An 18,594-nucleotide genomic window follows, 5' to 3' on the forward strand; every position below is an offset into this window, starting at 1 on the left:
CAGATCAGTGATTTAAGGTCACAGTGGACTGGTATTCTCAATGGTGCCCAGAGAGGTGTTTAGTTTACACCCCTCATACAGGGCTGGGGGGTATAAGGAGGGGGTGAGGGGACACTCTCTGTACACTTTTACCTTTAAGGGGTACAGTACTAGCCCATTATCAGGCACTATAGGTAAGCTGAATTTAATGACTTATCAGTGGAATACTTATTGGTCAACTGGTCGCTGTGTGTTAAGTGCTGGACGTTCATGGCTACTTCATCTGTATTGAGGGAACAGAACCACATTCCAAATTGTACTCTATTCTCCATATAGTGTTCTACTTTTGACCAGGTTCAAGGTTTAAAAAAGGCTTCTAAAGTTTATCATTTACACTTTAAAAATGTAAGACTTTATTTGACCTCATGTCACGTCCTGACCAGTAAAGGGGTCATTTGTAATTGTAGTATGGTCAGGGCGTGGCAGGGGGTGTTCGTTTTGTGTGTTTTAGGGGATTTTGGTTCTAGTTTTCTATTTCTATGTTTCTTTTTCTATGAGTGGCCAGGTATGGCATCCAATCAGAGGCAGGTGTCTTTCGTTGTCTCTGATTGGAAGCCATACTTAGGCAGCCTGTTTTTCCTGTGTTTTTGTGGGTGGGTGCTTTCTGTATAGTTGGTGTACCTTACAGAACTGTTGATTGTCGTTTGTTATTTTTGTTTAAGGTGTTCACTCTCTCTAAATAAATACTCGAAGATGAACACTATACCCGCTGCGTTTTGGTCACCTTTCATCGACGCCTCTGACACCTCATGAAAAATGTATCCACACCTAAAAGCATTATCAGGATAATAATTCACATTTCCTGTCGCTGCAGGATTATTTTCTTGCTGTGAAAAAAAACTGGTCAAATTAAGATAGCGTAGGGAATAGAGTATAATTTGGGATGCATAGAGTTTTGTGAGAAAACATGTGTTGTTGCTGTGGTTCAAAGGTCACAGGTCATATGAGTAGCACTTTCTAGGTCTGTGGGTCCCTCTGCTTTTATAGATCTGCTTCACAGCTGGGTGAGAAGTAAGCAGCAGGAGGTCTGAGTCTAATGCTGTATAATGAGGTCTGTGGCAACACACACATGCATGGATCCATGCGCGCACACACACACAAACACAAGCGCACAGAGTATACACACGCACGCTGGCGCGCACACAAGCACGCAGGTAGGTACGCCAACACACACACACCCTCCCTCCCTCGCTTCCACCTGCCCACACACACAAACAAACAAACACACACAGACACACACAGACACACACACACACACACACACACACACACACACACACACACACCGTTAGACTGTCATCTTGTGTGTGTGCTGATCTTCAGTAAATGTCTGTTTAACCTGAGCATTTGCCCTACCTGCCCTTTCTATCTGCCTGAGTGATTTGTTAGACTCCGCGGACAGAACAGGGGATGTGGTCTTTTCTGACTGAGCCAGTGATCGACAACCGCAGCCCCATTCCCCTTCGCCCTAGGATCCGTCCCAAATGGCAAACTATTCCCATATAGGTACAGTTTAAAACATTCTCACATTCTCTTTTTAAAATTAGCAGTATCAGATTACTCCAACTCCTGATGTTAAAGTGTAAACACTGAGGTAAACACTAACGCTAAGGCACTATTTAAAAGAAAGAAAAACAAAATGTAAAAATTAAAGAAAATTTCTTATTCAGATTCAGAAGGATTCTACTGTATGTAGAATCCCTTTTGCCTTCCAAGGAATCCATCTTGCCTCCCAAAGAAAAACAGTTCTTAGGATGTTAAAGGTTCTAGGTAGAACCCTTTGCCTTACAAAGAACCCTCATCTTCCAAAAAGGATCTTTGAACTCTTGTTTTCCAAAATGGGTTCTTCAGATGAAAATGGTTCTTGGCAAAACCCTATCCCTTGGCAAAGAACCCTTTTAGAGCCCTTTTTATCTAAGTGTGTACAGCTGCGTCCCCAATGGAAGAGTGGGTGATGTGGGGGTAAGCAACTAGATTCAGGCGTGGGACGATTTTTTTCTGGAGCGGATGGTCGGGTGACTGAAACATAATTATAATTGTACACTACAAATTGACCTGAACTAAGCCCAAAAAGAGAATCGCATACCTTGATTACATTGAGACACAATCACGTCTTTTAATTTCCTAAATTAAACAAATTTGTAGCTGAATTCCTGGTAATTTTAGTATATATTTAAATTCTTTTTTTTTTTTACTATGAGGGGCACAAAAAAATCACGACTATTGCCAACCTCTGCCCTATGGGCTCTGGTCAAAAGCAGTTCACTGTATAGGAATATGTGTGCATGTATCTGGTATTCCCTTAATCATAATATGTAAAATTATTCATTGCTGACCTAGATATCTTTGCTAAGATTTCTGTCTTTCAAATTAGTATTTTCTGTGATTTTATTGAGCAGAGAGTAGGAGAAACGAAGGGAACATGAGTGAACCAGCAGTGTATTGTATTCTATACAGAAAATTGGCCAATTTGACCTACTGTTGATTCAGAAGTTAAATTAACTCAACACTCAGTGGTGTAAAAAATGTCTAGTGTTGGTGTTAACCAGAGTAACCAGAGTTTAGTGTGATTGTGTACTTTCTTCTCTGTGTAGAGTAAAACACTCAAAACCACACCTATCGTTATTATATTTCCCAGCATGCTCTACTACAGGTTGATTTTCAGAATCGTTTGTTTCTATATCTGTATTTTTGCATGTTGGTGGATTGGTTGGAACTGGGAATTGGTTGATCAACCTTATGCTATACACAAGATAAATAACATAGATATTTCAAAACTAATCCAGTCTGTTAGTAGTTATTACAGTAGTATATGGTATACAGTAGTTATACTGATTGCACGGGTTACCGAGATGGTTGTTCCAGTTTAGATGATGTATGTGATTAAAAGTTACAATTGTTGGACATCCTCACTCTGGCTGGATTCCAATAGGAATTACATATCACTTTGAAAGCCCTCAATGAAAGGCCTTGTGATATATGTAATGTATTGTTAACAATAGTTACATTTTAAAGGCTAATAAGGCTGGTGGAACCGTTCATAGAGGGTTCTAGAAAGAACCTTTAGACAAAACATTTTTTATTTGTAGAAGCATTTATAAAGGGCTCTAGGTAGAACCATTAACAGGGGGTTCTATGAAGAACCATCTGCAAAGGGTTTTACCTAGCACCAAAAACGGGTTCCCCTGTGGACAAACCGAAGAACCTTATATGGTTCTACTTAGCACCTTTTTTTCTAAGAGTGTAGCCTTCCCTATAGCCACCCACCTAAAGCCCCCTCCACCCTTCATCTCCTCCCCACTGGGTTTCCCCCTCTCCCACTACCTCTTCCTCCACAGGTCTTTGAAGTGAGATCAGAGAGAGAAGCGTTCGGAATCACATGATGCAGCAAGTCGATCAGCTGCAGGGAGATGGAAGCTCTGTTAAAGCAGACTGTTGATTTAACGACCCCTGGTCCGCTCTCATAATGAGACCCGCTCTCTCCTCTCTCTCTCTCTATCGTTCTTGTTATCATTCTCGCTTTCGCTCTCTCTCTCGTTCTAGCTCTCTTTTGGTTATTTATTTAGCTCCGTCTCTCTCTTTCTCTTTCTCTCTCTCTCTCGCTCTCTCTCCTCCCACATCCTGTTCAACTGTTGAATGACTATTTGTGACAATATGAGGGGAATGCAGAAAGATAAAGGAAGACAAAAGTTTCCAGACAAATGGTAGTTAATACAGCTGTAAAAAGATTGTTCACTGAGCAGCCAAACAGGTGTCGTCAGTCATCACCAATGACCACTTGTAATAGGGACGCCCTCCAGCATCACACAGTGTTACCCTGGATGCGTCCCAAAAGGCACCCACTTCCCTACATAGTGCACTACATTGGGGATATGGTGCCATTTGGGACTCAGATTTACCCTCTCTCTCTCTCTCGCCATGCTACTATAAAAATCCACTGCCAGACCTATAATCCGTCTTGCCCCATGCCATGGAGCTGTTGGGGCGCTGGGCTGACTGACACATTGTAACTGGGCTCCTTTTAGACCTGGAGAATGAGAACGTATGGATTCCATGTCATTGGCAGACACCCCCCCCTTGTCCCTATACATTGAACGGGTGTGTATGGGGAGTGGATGAGGATATGTGCACTTTACACTGAGTGTACAAACGTTAAGAACACCTGCTCTTTCGATGACATAGACTGACCAGGTGAATTCCACTGAAAGCTATGATCCCTTATTGATGTCACCTGTTAAATCCACTTCAATCAGTGTAGATGAAGGGGAGAAGAGAGGTTAAAGAAGGATTTTTTAAGCCTTGAGAAAATTGAGACATGGATTGTGTGTGTGCCATTCAGAAGGTGAATGGGCAAGACAAAAGATTTAAGTGCCTTTGAACAGGGTATGGTAGAAGGTGCCAGGCGCACCAATTTGTTTTTCACGCTCAACAGTTTCCTTGTGTATCAAGAATGGCCCATCACCCAAAGGACATTCAGCCAACTTTACACAATTGTGGGAAGCATCGGAGTCAAAAGGGGCCAGCATCCCTGTGGAACGAGTCCATGTCCCGACGAATTGAGGCTGTTCTGAGGGCAAAAGGGTGCAACTTAACATTAGGAAGGTTTTCCTAATGTTTTGTACACTCAGTGTAGATGACAGTACAGTGAAGGTTACCTGGGACTATAGAGATTGGTTGGACTGGAGTGGGTGTCTAGAACTATGAGGCAGTTTAGGGCATACATTGGGTTGGATAAGTCTAAAAGTCCCCATACAGTCTTTTAAATTGTATTTTTAAATCATCACTATATGTCTAATACATCACTGTGTGTGTTCATTTCATAAAAATATCTCAAAATATATATTTATTATCATTTATTTCCCTGAGCCTCCTTTTGCCATTGATATAGAAAATCTGATCGTGTGGGCGTGTTGATACAAATGTAAAGATATTTGCATACACAGCCCTGATTGGTGGATAGGATCTGGAATAGACTCAAGAACAGGGGTCTCCAACCTTTTCAAGCATGAGAGATACGTTATTAAAAAAATGAAATGTCGAGAGCTACAAAAGTTTTTCGAGCCATTAAATCGACACATACTTCTCTTCTCCCATGAAACTCTTCCCCACAACTCTTTCCAAGTTCCTTAATGTTAGTGTGCAAGAGAAAGTAGGGCACTATGTTCTGCCAATATAACTGGTAAAATAATGTTAAATAAACAACTCTAAGGGGGGCCCCCCCTTTCTATTTTCCAAAATGATGTTCTCAGTAAAAGTCTTCCTGGCTTTAGATTTGTTTTTATTTTTCACTCTCAAAGTTACAATTGTTCATAGAAAAACAATGAAGTTGGAAGTTCTGAGTCCATTTTAATGCTGAAATCACATCACACAACCATTTTTATCTAGGTCTGGAAGAAAAACGAACAGTTTTATTTTTTGAGCGTAATTCCCACTTAATTGCACATCTGGCCCTTTAATTTCACATCTAGCGAATGAGGAATGTGCCAGTCTAGCGATGGTTCTGTATTGCCGCTGCTTATTTCATGACAAAGTTTGCAAATGATAGATACAAATGATTTACTTACTCATGATATACTGTACCAGTCAAAAGTTTGGACAAACCTACTCATTCAAGAGTTTTTCGTTATTTTCACTATTTTCTACATTGTAGAATAATAGTGAAGACATCAAAACGATGAAATAACACATATGGAATCATGTAGTAACCAACCATCTTAATGAGTTTGAGCCAATCAGTTGTTTTGTGACAAGATAGGGGTGGTACAGAGAAGATAGCCCTATTTGGTAAAAGACCAAGTCCATATTATGGCAAGAACAGTCCAAATAAGCAAAGAGAAATGACAGTCCATCATCACTTTAAGACATGAAGGTCAGTCATTTCTGAAAATGTCAAGAACTTTGAAAGTTTCTTCAAGTGCAGTCGCAAAAACCATCAAGTGCTATGATGAAACTGGCTCTCATGAGGACCGCCACAGGAAAGAAAGACCCAGAGTTACCTCTGCTGAAGAGGATAAGTTCATTAGAGTTAACTGCACCTCAGATTTCAGCCCAAATAAATGCTTCACAGAGTTCAAGTAACAGACACATCTCAACATCAACTGTTCAGAGGAGACTGTGTGAATCAGGCCTTCATGGTCGAATTGCTGCAAAGAAACCACTACTAAATGATACAAATAAGAAGAGACTTGCTTGGGCCAAGAAACAAGAGCAATGGACATTAGACCGGTGGAAATCTGTCCTTTGGTCTGATGAGTCCAAATCTGAGATTTTTTGTTCCAACCGCTGTGTCTTTGTGAGACACAGAGTAGGTGAACGGATGATCTCCGCAAGTGTGGTTCCCACCGTGAAGAACGGAGGAGGAGGTGTGATGTTATGGGGGTGCTTTGCTGGTGACACTGTCAGTGATTTATTTAGAATTCAAGGCACAATTAACCAGCATGGCTACCAAAGCATTCTGCAGCGATACACCCTCCCATCTTGTTTGTGCTTAGTGGGACTATCACTTATTTTTCAACAGGACAATGACCCAAAACACACCTCCAGGCTGTGTAAGGGCTATTTTAACAGGGAGAGTGATGGAGTGCTGCATCATATGACCTGGCCTCCACAATCACCCAACCTCAACCCAATTGAGATGGTTTTGGGTCAGTTGGACCGCAGAATGAAGGAAAAGCCCTCAACAAGTGCTCAGCATATGTGGGAACTCCGTCAAGACTGTTGGGAAAGAATTCCAGGTGAAGCTGGTTGAGAGAATGCCTTTTACTGGTACTGTACTTCTGTCAGGTAAGCCTACTTTGGAGTTAATATTTATTTGAGAAGGTTTGGGGGAAAGTATTTCTGTCAACCCACAAGACGGTTATCACACCAATTGGTTACACACGTTGTGATAGACAAACACGCACCACACAGGGGAAATATTGCTGGAAATTAATTGGCAGATATTGTTTTAGGTTTGGCTTTTTAAGCCAATAGTGGCTAACCAGGGGTGGGATAATATCAATTTTGCATTGATTGGATAGTAGCTAGGAGTTTGCGGTGTCTAATACTTTTGAGATTTGTTTATGACAGTTTGCGGTGGAACACGTGAAAATTGAATGTACTTTCAGAATTGTTTGGCGAGCTATATAGGTGGGCTGCGACCCCTGCCCTAGAGCCTACCCCACTTACCCCTTTAAAGTAGGAGGATACATATGCAAATAAAAGTTGACTGGTTATTGTTCACAAGTTTTTTTGTTCACAAGTTTTTTGTTCACAAGTTTTTTTTAAACAGCTCTTACACAATAGGACATTATCAAAATGTTCACATTATCTGTGTAACTTTTTTGACTGCACTGCCCCTTTAAGGATTGTTTGGGATGGAGGTTGATCCTCTTATGATATACAGTGCATTCGGACAGTATTCAGGCCCCTTGACTTTTTCCAAATTTTGTTAGGTTATAGCCTTATTCTAAAATAAATGTACACACAATACCCCATAAATGACAAAGAAAAAGCAGGTTGTTACAAATTTTTGCTAATTTATACAAAATAAAGAATGGAAATATCACATTTACATAAGTATTCAGACTCAGTACTTTGTTGAAGCAACTTTGGCAGAGATTACAGCCTTGAGTCTTCTTCGACATGACACTTGTCACACCTGTATTTGGGAAGTTTCTCCCATTCTTCTCTGCAGATCCTCTCATGCTCTGTCAGGTTGGATGGGGAGCGTTGCTGCACAGCTGTTTTCAGGTCTCTCCAAAGATGTTCAATCAGGTTCAAGTACGGGCTCTGGCTGGGCCACTCAAGGACATTCAGAAACGTGTCCCGAAGCCACTGCGTTGTCTTGGCAGTGTGCTTAGGGTCGTTGTCCAGTTGAAAGGTGAACCTTCGCCCCAGTCTGAGGTCCTGAGCGCTCTGGAGCAGGTTTTCATCAAGGATCTCTCTGTACTTTGCTCTGTTCATCTTTGCCTCGATCCTGACTAGTCTCCCAGTCCCTGCAGCTGAAAAACATCCCCACAGCATGATGCTGCCACCACCATGCTTCACCGTAGGGATGGTGACAGGTTACCTCCAGACGTGACACTTGGCATTCAGGCCAAATAGTTCAATCTTGGTTTCAGCAGACCAAAGAATCTTGTTTCTCATGGTCTGAGATTTTTTAGGTGCCTTTTGGCAAACTCCAAGCGGGCTGTCATGTGCCTTTTACTGACCGAGGCCCTTCTCCTCCGATTGCTCAGTCTGGCGGCCAGATCCAGGAAGAGTCTTGGTGGTTACGAATTTCTTCCATTTAAGAATGATGGAGGCCACTGTGTTCTTGGGGATCTTCAGTGCTGCTGACATGTTTTGGTACCCTTCCCCAGATCTGTGTCTCGACACAATCTTGTCTCGGAGCTCTATGGACAATTCCTTGGGTTGGTTTTTTGCTCTGACATGCACTGTTAACTGTAGGACCTCATAAAGACAGGTGTGTGCCTTTCCAAATCATGTCCAATCATTTGAATTTGCCCCAGGTGGACACCAATCAAGTTTTAGAAACATCTCAAGGATGATCAATGGAGACAGGATGCACCTGAGCTCAATTTCGAGTCTCATAGCAAAGGGTCTGAATACTTATGTAAATAAGGTATTTATGTTTTTTATTTTTAATACAATGGCAAACATTTCTAAAAATCTGTTTTTGCTTTGTCATTTTAGAATAAGGCTGTAACGTAACAAAATGTGGAAAAAGTCAAAGGGTCTGAAAACTTATCACTGTATCAATGTGCTGTGTGTGTGGGTGCTGTGGATGGATAACTTCCACAAATTGCCTCTCCTGTCCAGAAAAGATGAAGGTAAAAAATAGAATAACAGAGGTCCCCATCCCCTGCTAAGATGAAAGCTCCTCAACTTAAGAGTACATTAGAAGAACCAACTATTGACACAACAGGCGGGCAACAGTCAAACATAGTCAACCACGGCCCTCGAATATCAAACACAGTCGTCATGACATTAAAATGTCCCTTCTCTTAGAAAATGTGTTTGAAATCAGCCCACACGGTCAACACAGAGCAGCAGTGAAGCACCGGGCTCAGACATTCTCTTCGTCCATGGTAACACAGCTGTCAAACGGATCGTACCATTAGAACCTTGAGATTTGGGGATTTTTGGATGGGTTATTCTTTCTCTTTCTTATCTTAATGACCCCCCCCCCCCTCCCCCCTCGCTGTGTGTGGCAAGGAGAGGGAAGATCACTGTAGCAGATGTACAGTACAACCACAAACTCAAACCGTGACTCGGGAACTCAGCAGCTTGACGGAATCTCGGATTAACGCGCCCTGCTCCCAGTTTCTTGAATTCGACACAGATATGGTGGGAAGCCTTCCTTATCAGGATGGGTGGTGGAATCTGCTGTTGAGGGAATGAGTTATTATTCTATGGGATAACTGGAATAACTGGAGAGAGCTGCTAAATCCTCCACTGATGGGGAAGCGAGGCCCAAGGAAGTTAACAGAATGGGAGTGGGCAAACTTTTGAGCGTTGCACTCCAGGGCTTTGTTCACCAGATGTGTTCAGTGTTCAAGAGTCGTTTACGGTATGTTATACAAGCCTGTGACGGGATTCAAGGTAACACCAACCTGCCTGTACAGAATCAGTATCCCATAGATTAATCGTGGGCTACTTCCTAAATGACACCCTATTCTCATAGGCCTCCCAAAGTAATGCACTTTGTAGGGAATAAGGCTTTTGGGACACAGATTTTGACTTGGCACAGGGATTACTTCATATGTGATGCTTTATGGGTTTAGTTGGTTCCAGACACAGTTTCCATATTGTGTGTGTGTGTGTGTGTGTGTGTGTGTGTGTGTGCGTGCGTGCGTGTGTGCGTGTGTGCGTGTGTGTGCGTGCGTGTGCATGCGTGCGCACTTGTCTATCACCTATGAGTGTGTGTGTGTGTGTGTGTGTGTGTGTGTGTGTGTGTGTGTGTGTGTGTGTGTGTGTGTGTGTGTGTGTGTGTGTTCATACAGTGTGTGTGGTGCGGGTGCAAGGTAGACTGCCTCTTATCAAAGCTGTGGGTCCTCATTCAATAACTGGGAGGCATGTTATCCAGTGCAGCTGTCCAGCTGAGGGTGTATTGAGTGAAGCCTCCTATAAGACACAGTTTACATCTAGCTGACAACCCAGGGGAGGAGATCAACAGGAACCGCTCGATGCTCATGCATACACATCTATCTGCTCTGTTCTCTATTCCCAAGATGTGGTCTCTCACACAGGCACCCATACACACGCATAGACGCACTCACAAACACGCTCAGACGCAGACACACACACACACACACAAACACGCTCAGACGCAGACACACACACACACACACACACACAAACACGCTCAGACGCAGACACACACACACACACACACAAACACGCTCAGACGCAGACACACACACACAGACACACACACACACAGACACACACGCACACACACACACACACACACAGACACACACACACACAAACACGCTCAGACGCAGACACACACACACACACACACACACACACACAAACACGCTCAGACGCAGACACACACACACACAAACACGCTCAGACGCAGACACACACACACACACAGACACACACACACACAGACACACACACACACACACACACACACACACACACAGACACACACACAAACACGCTCAGACGCAGACACACACACACACACACACAGACACACACACACACACACAAACACGCTCAGACGCAGACACACACACACACAGACACACACACACACGCACACACACACAGACACACACGCACACACACACACACACACACCTGCTCATTTCTCTGATGGCATAATTATTCTACCAACCGCTTCTCTCACATGCTTACGTTTACTATTCATATATCTAGACGTACCAGCTGAGTCTAGTTATCCGAACTCTCCCTTACAGTAACTGAAGCTCGCCACCACACTGTGTGATAACCACGCAGGGAATCACAGGAAGATCAACACTGTCTGTCTGGGATCTTGAAAGCTGTGGTCGGACGTGGTGTTTTGTCATTCTCTTCCTCTGTTCCCACTTCTGTTCTCGTACCCCTTTAGTTACAGCTCAAGTTTGAAACATCTCCCTGAGGAAAATAAGCACGATTCGCCTCGCTGGAGACATCTGCCCTTTGAAAGAGAGAGGCTGTTTGAACAGCTGTCACATCCCACTGCTCGTCTGAACATCTTCAGATGAAACAGAGAACGTCTGGGGCCGTATGTATCTCAGCTTCTGATCTTGGATCAGGTTCCCCCCCCCCATCCATGTAGTCATCCGTTGTTATCTAAAATGTGATCCTAAATTATACTCTGAGACGGTTGATACATATGGCCCCTAGGGTAATGTTGTGGTTTGGATACTAGAGGAGACATCAACAAGCAACACAACGATGCAGAAGACAACAGACAAACCCAGCAAGGATTGCCACATCAAGCCTGTCTGGCCAAAGCAGGTAGAACCATTTTAAACTGATACACTCACACAAAATATCCCCATTCACAGTGAGATACTGTAGGTAGACATCCACTGGAGAATGTGTACGCGAATGGATGAATCTCTAAGCACATAGAAGCTGATAGAACAGAGAGAGATACCTGTATATAAAGAATGCCTGTGAACAAATGTGCTGCTTTTTTCTGTGCGTTTTCTGTGTTCATTGTGATGTATAGGTCACGCATTTCCATATGTATGCTACGTTATGTACATGTACTGTATTGTGTCATGTATTGTCATGTATGGGCCAGGTTGTCTACATAGCAACCAAAGAGTTCCATCCCCGAAGATTTGAAGCTTAACACTTAAGACTTTGGTCCTGAAGTGGCTGCCTGTTAGTCAGTCAAGAGGAACCAAACGTCAGCCTTTTGAAAAGTCCTGGGAGTTCAATTGCATTAAAGCCCTTAGTTTGCCTGAGCTTTGATAAAATTGGATAAAGCAGGAAAAGCTGCTTCCATCACTCAGAATTCCTTTTCCCCAAACTGATTTGAGCTGCATAGTACCCACTATGGGTTGGGAAACCCTATTCTGCCCCTGTCCATCTCTGTACTTTAATCAAATTATCCTCTATGTTTGGAGGTAATATAAACTAGGTTTGTCATGATACCAGTATCGCGATTCTAGGAAGGAAGGAAGGAAGGCAAACAAAACATGAAGTGGACTTACTTTCTTGAGGAAAACAGTCCTAATGTTTGAAAAATCTGCTTTATGTTGTCACCAATGTTCCCTATAAGCTGTGCATGGGCGCGCAGCTCTCCTGGGACTGCCGCACAGAAGAAATATCAGCCTGCACAAAGAAGCACGAGATTGAACTTCACTCAACTTTCTAGTTTCCCCTATAGTTAACACTATCAACGTTTCCCTTTACTGTGCGAATTGTGAATGAATCAACGCAATACTAGCCACTTTCAATGCAACATACCGAAACAAAACAAACTATACAATATATTTTCTTGTAGGCAGAACGCATTGGAGTAGGATTCTATTACATTGACAGGCACGACTCAGCCCCTACTTTACACAGACCTGTGCGCCATAACCACTCAGAGCTGCAGTATGCAAATTGACCATTGCCATATATGGATCTGTGCCATTCACTTTGAACTGGACTGTGTTTACAGCATGAGCAGTCATGAGTTGATGCGCTTGTTTTGAGATCAAAGTGAAAGCTGCATGTAGCCAGGTGGTGTACACTTGTTCATGTTCTTTGCTAGTATGTGAGGCCAGGTATAGCTAATTAGGCAGAGGGTAGCATCATTTGTCTGACTCTTTGTAATAATGGTATGGGAATAATAACAAATCGTTTTTTGTAAAGTGGTTTCTTGCATCAAACAACACAATATTTTCAGTCACCTCCTTGTCTGAAGGACAAGTGGATAAACAGGTTAATGTCAAGCCCTGCATGTTTTTTTCAAAAGTCTCATGGAATGCAGGCCTACATTGAACACCATACACCGGCTGCTACTGTAGGCTGAATGATAGAACACTTATGTCCATGTTAAAACGTTATGGGATGAAGTTGCACAGAATTTTCACAACGTTCAAGTTTGCGCTCAGCAGACCTGGAATTTGCTCAGTGCCTAAAAAAATGAGAGGGAACATCGGTTGTCACCAAGAGTCACGTTTGTTTATTTTGCAAGCTATAGCACCCAATTGTTACAACACTAATTTAAGAACACACACACACACGAGTGCAAGCGGAGCACACATGCACGCACACACACAGCCACGCATGCGCGCACACACACCTGTTTGGCATCTTTCCTATCCTGTCCTTCTTTGGGGCTTCATTATTGGGATTCCTGCCACTCTGTCTCCCAGGCAGCATCCACCCTGTCCCTGTTATTCAACCAGCAGCATGTTGTCAAAACCAATAAGTTTTCTCAAAGTCACACACACACACACACACACACAAACTTTTCTCAAGACAACTCATCCAAGCGCCAGGCCTTGATGTGTGGGATGAAACGTTTCTTTAAGGTGATACGGGGGATATCACCCCTCTTCCCCGCTGCATCCTCCCTCCATCCTTCCCCCATCTCTCCCTCTCTCTCTCTCACTCTCTCTCTCTCTCTCTCTCTCCTTACTCATTGTCATTATTTTCAACATGGCCCTCCTCTGATCTACTAAGGATTGTTGGGTCCTCTTTCTACGGGGGATTTCAATGTCAGGCGCCACCTTGACGGCCGCGAGGGGGTTTGATTTCCCATCATGCTTTGTGGTGGCGTGTCTACCTTCCTTCCCGCTCTTTGGAGGTGGAGGCGAGGGGAGGGGAGGCGAACGCTGTGGTGCCCCCGCACCATCGGGCAATTATCCTCTAGCATAATAAGGAGTGGCTCTCGCCCTGCCGCTCTGACTGACACCTCTCCTCCTTATTTGTCAACAAATCAGATGGCTCATCACGGCGTGGGTGGCCATATTGAGCTAAGGGTGTTGTTTATGGAGCTGAGCGTCGCATCGTCTCTCGCTCCCCTTCTCTCGCTCTCTGTCACCTCGTTATCTCTGACAGGGTGTCGCTTGCTCAAACTTCCCCTCCTTTGTCATCTCTTCATACTTGTGTCTGTGTTCAACCAGCATGACAAAAACTATATTCAGTGTAGGTACTAATGTTCATTTTGTGACCAATGACCAGAAACATGGACTAGTGGCTGTTTTCCACCAAGTGTCACATACTTTGCACAACCAGGAAAAAACTTTGGTTAGGATTATCAAAGAGTTAAAAAGGGCACACTCCATAAAGACACACATACACTGACAGGATGCAGGCCATAACTGTCAAAGATTTCAATCCTGGATTCGATCGATTGTATTGAAAACATGGATTTTTAAAAGAGTGCAATGCGCACAATTCTTATATGACAACATATAAATGTGTTATGATGAGCAGTACACATGACAATAGGGCGATACTCACAGCCTTCCTTACGGTCCTCAGGACTAGACAAGGCCTCACTGTCTGACAGCAGGCCAGACACCGCAAACAACTTCCTCCCAGAATCCTCAGCGGCTTTGAGCGACCACGGCGAACCAGAGAGAATACGCCCTCCTCCAAACTCATACTGCTTCCTTTCCGAGTCGGTATAGCAGCCCTTGAGCCTCTTAGCAGGGGTGAAGGCTGACTGATAACCCCTGACCTCCCTCTCCTCAGGCGGGGAGGAGAAGGGTCTGAAGGCCCCTACCCCGCTGTGGTTGAGCATCCCTAGAGATGAGCAGTCCAGGTTGGGGGGGTGGAACTGGGGGTGGAGGTGGAGCAGGGAGGCAGGGAAGTCTCTGGCGGGAAAGGTGCCATGGCTGGAGACGGGCCCCTGGCGGTGGTACATGGAGGCAAATGTGTAGGAGCCGGAGGGGAAGGGGAGGTGGAGGTCCTTCTCAGAGATGGGGACACCGAAAGGGCGTGGGGCCTGGCAGGGGATGGAGGAATCGTGGCCAGCCTCGGCTGTGGAGGCCAGCACCATCAGGGCTGGGGAGGCCAGGGGACTGGGCAGGTAGGAGGAGCTGTCCATCTTAAAGGAGGGCCGGTGGAGGTCCATCCAATCCACGCCTCCCTTAGTCCTATAGAGGGAGGGACTGGTCAGGGGGAGGGGCTGAGTGTTGGTGTGCTTTGAAGATGATGAGGTCAAGGTGGAATAACTTCACTGTGAGTCCATTCTCATAGGGCTATATAAGGAGAGAAGAGCATTGATTATCCAAATACAATTGTCAAGAATGAGGGGTATTTAAGAAAGAGATATGGAAGACAAAAAGAGAATGATGACTCTGACAGTGAACTAATGCAAATGCTGAATAATAACGTTAAAATAAAACATGTGCAAAATGATTTTTTTGTAAATCTGGACAATTCTGTTAAGAAATACTTTGATAGCACTGGAAAAACTGTGTTCGTTATTTGTAACTGAGAATATATTTAATTAAATGAAGAGTTAAGCTAAAATTAAAACACGAAATATAGCAGAACATATAGCAGAACATATTGTAATAATTAATATAATGTAAATAAAATATTGAAATGATGGTGTAGTTTACGGGGTATTTGTTTATGACTCATTAATAGCCTATCAGTCCATATGTCTGCAATCTGTCCAATATCAAAAAAAGATTATGATGATCCTCACAGTAAATAGGAAAATGTGGCTGTCAATTGAATACTTATTTTCCTTTTTTTCTATGATATTTCTATGTGAAACAGCAGTTATTGTAAAATTTATATTCTATGACAAGTTAATGAAATATGAATCCAATAGAAAATATTTTAATACTCTTACATTTCCATGTGATTGACACTACATCTTATCGATTGATCTTGGGATGAAATTTGTTTTCGGTGTGGCCCGCATAAAACGTTATAAAATAATCCCAATATTGGTGTCTAACAAAAGATCATTCTAAAATCTAATTGTACAGCTGTTCAAGAGGACTGTGAAACGAATAATTCATGTTTTTCGATGTTAAAGTTTCTGAAATTAACTCATTTCTAGGCTAAAGAATAATATCTGAACAGCAGTTTTATTTCATTGAAAACGATCTTTAGTTATGAAAGAGAGAGTTTTGTTATTGATAATCTACCCTTTTATTGAACAGTAGCTAGGTTTCTATCCAATTGGCGACAGATTTTCACGCGAATATTCTAAAATCCGCATAAAAACCAGATGCGCATTTTCCCACCGGAGATGTGTTTCCATCTAATTGACTTGTTGCAGATAAAGGTCTGTGCGTGATCACCATAGTGCACATAAAAAAAACACTTTTGAGGTTAAACTCCCATATGCAGAATCAAAAATACAAGTGTAATTAGTTGCCATCTAATTTTGTATTATACTGATGGTTTTCTCACCCCAAAAAAGTGTGCGTTATATAGCGAGTGTGCCAGATCTGGTACTGGCATGTGCGCTCGAGCCAACAGCGCGCAGATACCGCTTCTGGCTAGAGCGCACGTATACCCCTACATCCCTCAAACTCAACTCTGGACCTCGAAGCCAGTGCCACTGCGTTTTTTCATTGTACCCTTCTAATCGGGGACTGATTTAGACCTGGCTGCAATTCATTATCAGGTAGAACAGAAAACCAGCAGACTCCGGACCTGGTAGGGTAAGAGTTGAAACACCCGTGGCCAACATGATTCGATTTTTACGGTCAACAGAGCAAGATGTATTTTATTTGTCAAACGGCAGCCAAGCATCGATGATCATATCACCAGCATAAGACCCTCCATATTTGGAAAAGACACCAAGCTCATCTTGCACGTTCACCCCCCCCCCCCCCCCCCCCAGCGAAGTTCATCATCATGTATTTAATCTGTAGCCTAATAAACTGCATGCTTTCACGACGACATCGCGTGACTCCGAGTTTACTTCGAAACCTAGTTTATGATAGACTCACATTTTTACTGTATGAACGTGCACAATTCTAAACTTGTGTTAAACGAAAAGCAATACAATCACATGAAGGAACCCGCGTGTCAACTGCGTTGAATTTTGAACCCCTAGCATACTCCTTCCAACAAGTGTTATAACATCCCTCAGACCCCTTTCGAGAAATTATTTCATTTTCGTTTATTTGATGCATTATATATTTCGACGTAACACGCCAGGGTAAGTTGGAAATATTTCAAGCAACAAAAAAAACTCCTCAAGGGACAACCGGCCGTTCCATGTATTTGATATGTTCAGAGCTAGCTCACCTGATTAGACTTGTCAACTAAGCAGCAAGACCTTTGAGGCGAATCAGAGCTGGTTCAGGGCTACAACAAAATTGTGAAACGGCTCCGTGTCCCCGAGGAAGAGATTTGAGAACCGCGCAAGATGTTGGACAACTGAATGCCCAACAAACATCTTGAAAAGTAGGCTATTCAAATTAAACGCAACCCCCAATTTGCGTGAAACACGACTGCAGTCTCCAAGAGCAAATATCTGATCTTGTCAAACATTTAGCCAGATAGGCCCTAATGATACATGATAATAATTCATAGGATATTGCATGAAGGTCTTACAAGAAGCCAACAAAATGTAATTTAACCCATTAGACCTACCATAACAATTTTACAGGAAAAGTTGCCTATAGCCTACTCACCTAGATAAAAGCTGTCTTGGACTTGTTTTAGCCACACAACGAACACTTTCTCTAGTTCGAATGTCAGCTGATGGTCGACACTTTATTCCGTCCGAGCAAAAGAGAAACACGCGCTTGCAAAGATCGAGATTATTTCCAAGTATATTTTTTTTGCAGTAAAATGTAAGCTTGGCTACAGTAATTTTTTTTTCTCTCACATGGACAGACCAGTTTGAATTGTAAGATAAGAAGTGGCACAAGGTGAGGACGAAGCGAAGCTCGCAGGGCTGCGGCTGCTGCTGCTCAGAGGCTTTCCGCGCTTCGAATGACGATCCCCTCTTCCTTCTCCTTACCCTAAGCCTATCTCTCTCCTCCGAGTCACTCTCCCGAGAGGGTCTGCGACCTGCCTTCAGAATGTGCAATGTTACCCTCAGTAGGTTACTAGCCTCTATCCTCCACATGCAATTGGAAAATGTTCTGAAATGTGATTAAACCGTTATCAAACTGTCTTAAAAATTATTCAGCGTTCTGTCAGAGCCAACAAATAAGTCACATGCAAGACCATTCGAATCCTTAGAACAAGATGCTTTAGTCCTGATTTTAAATGTGCGGTATATTTTAGATCCAAAACACACGTACACGTTCAGGTACAGATATTGTCTCACTGTATGATAGTTAGTTGCAGGATATGACCCTGCATAACCTTTGAGATTTTACATTTGTCATTTTTTCCATGCATTTTGTACATTTCAGTATAATGAACTACTAGGCTGCTTAAGTGTAACCGTGACAGTATAGGCTGGGGACTGAGGAAAGTCATTCACCTTAAAAATGACCGACACTGGACAGTCCTAGGTCCAGGCTTACTAAGATGCGTAAAAGGTCGGTCTCACATGTTAAGGAAAAGAAATGGACATTTCTACAAAACTATGAAGAGGAGAGGATAGAGTTGTCTCCTTTCCTTTACTCAGTACAGGCCTGCTTAGTTTGATTGCCATGTCCTGTG

General features: G+C 43.1%; 1 protein-coding gene across 1 annotated transcript in view; it reads right to left on the reverse strand.

The window, feature by feature from the left end:
• The window catches only part of LOC115158941 (E3 ubiquitin-protein ligase RNF220-like), a 52,036-nt gene extending 34,181 nt beyond the window's left edge, over window positions 1-17,855 (reverse strand). Inside the window, exons 1-2 of the mRNA XM_029708382.1 lie at window positions 17,610-17,855; window positions 14,458-15,200 (exon numbers count right to left, since the gene is read on the reverse strand). Of these exons, the coding sequence (XP_029564242.1) occupies window positions 14,458-15,073 (616 nt within the window). The 5' untranslated portion in view covers window positions 15,074-15,200; window positions 17,610-17,855. The remainder of the gene's footprint in view (window positions 1-14,457; window positions 15,201-17,609) is intronic.
• Window positions 17,856-18,594: the final 739 nt, after the last annotated feature.

The sequence above is a fragment of the Salmo trutta genome, chromosome 22, assembly GCF_901001165.1.
Source record: "Salmo trutta chromosome 22, fSalTru1.1, whole genome shotgun sequence".
NCBI lineage: Eukaryota > Metazoa > Chordata > Actinopteri > Salmoniformes > Salmonidae > Salmo > Salmo trutta.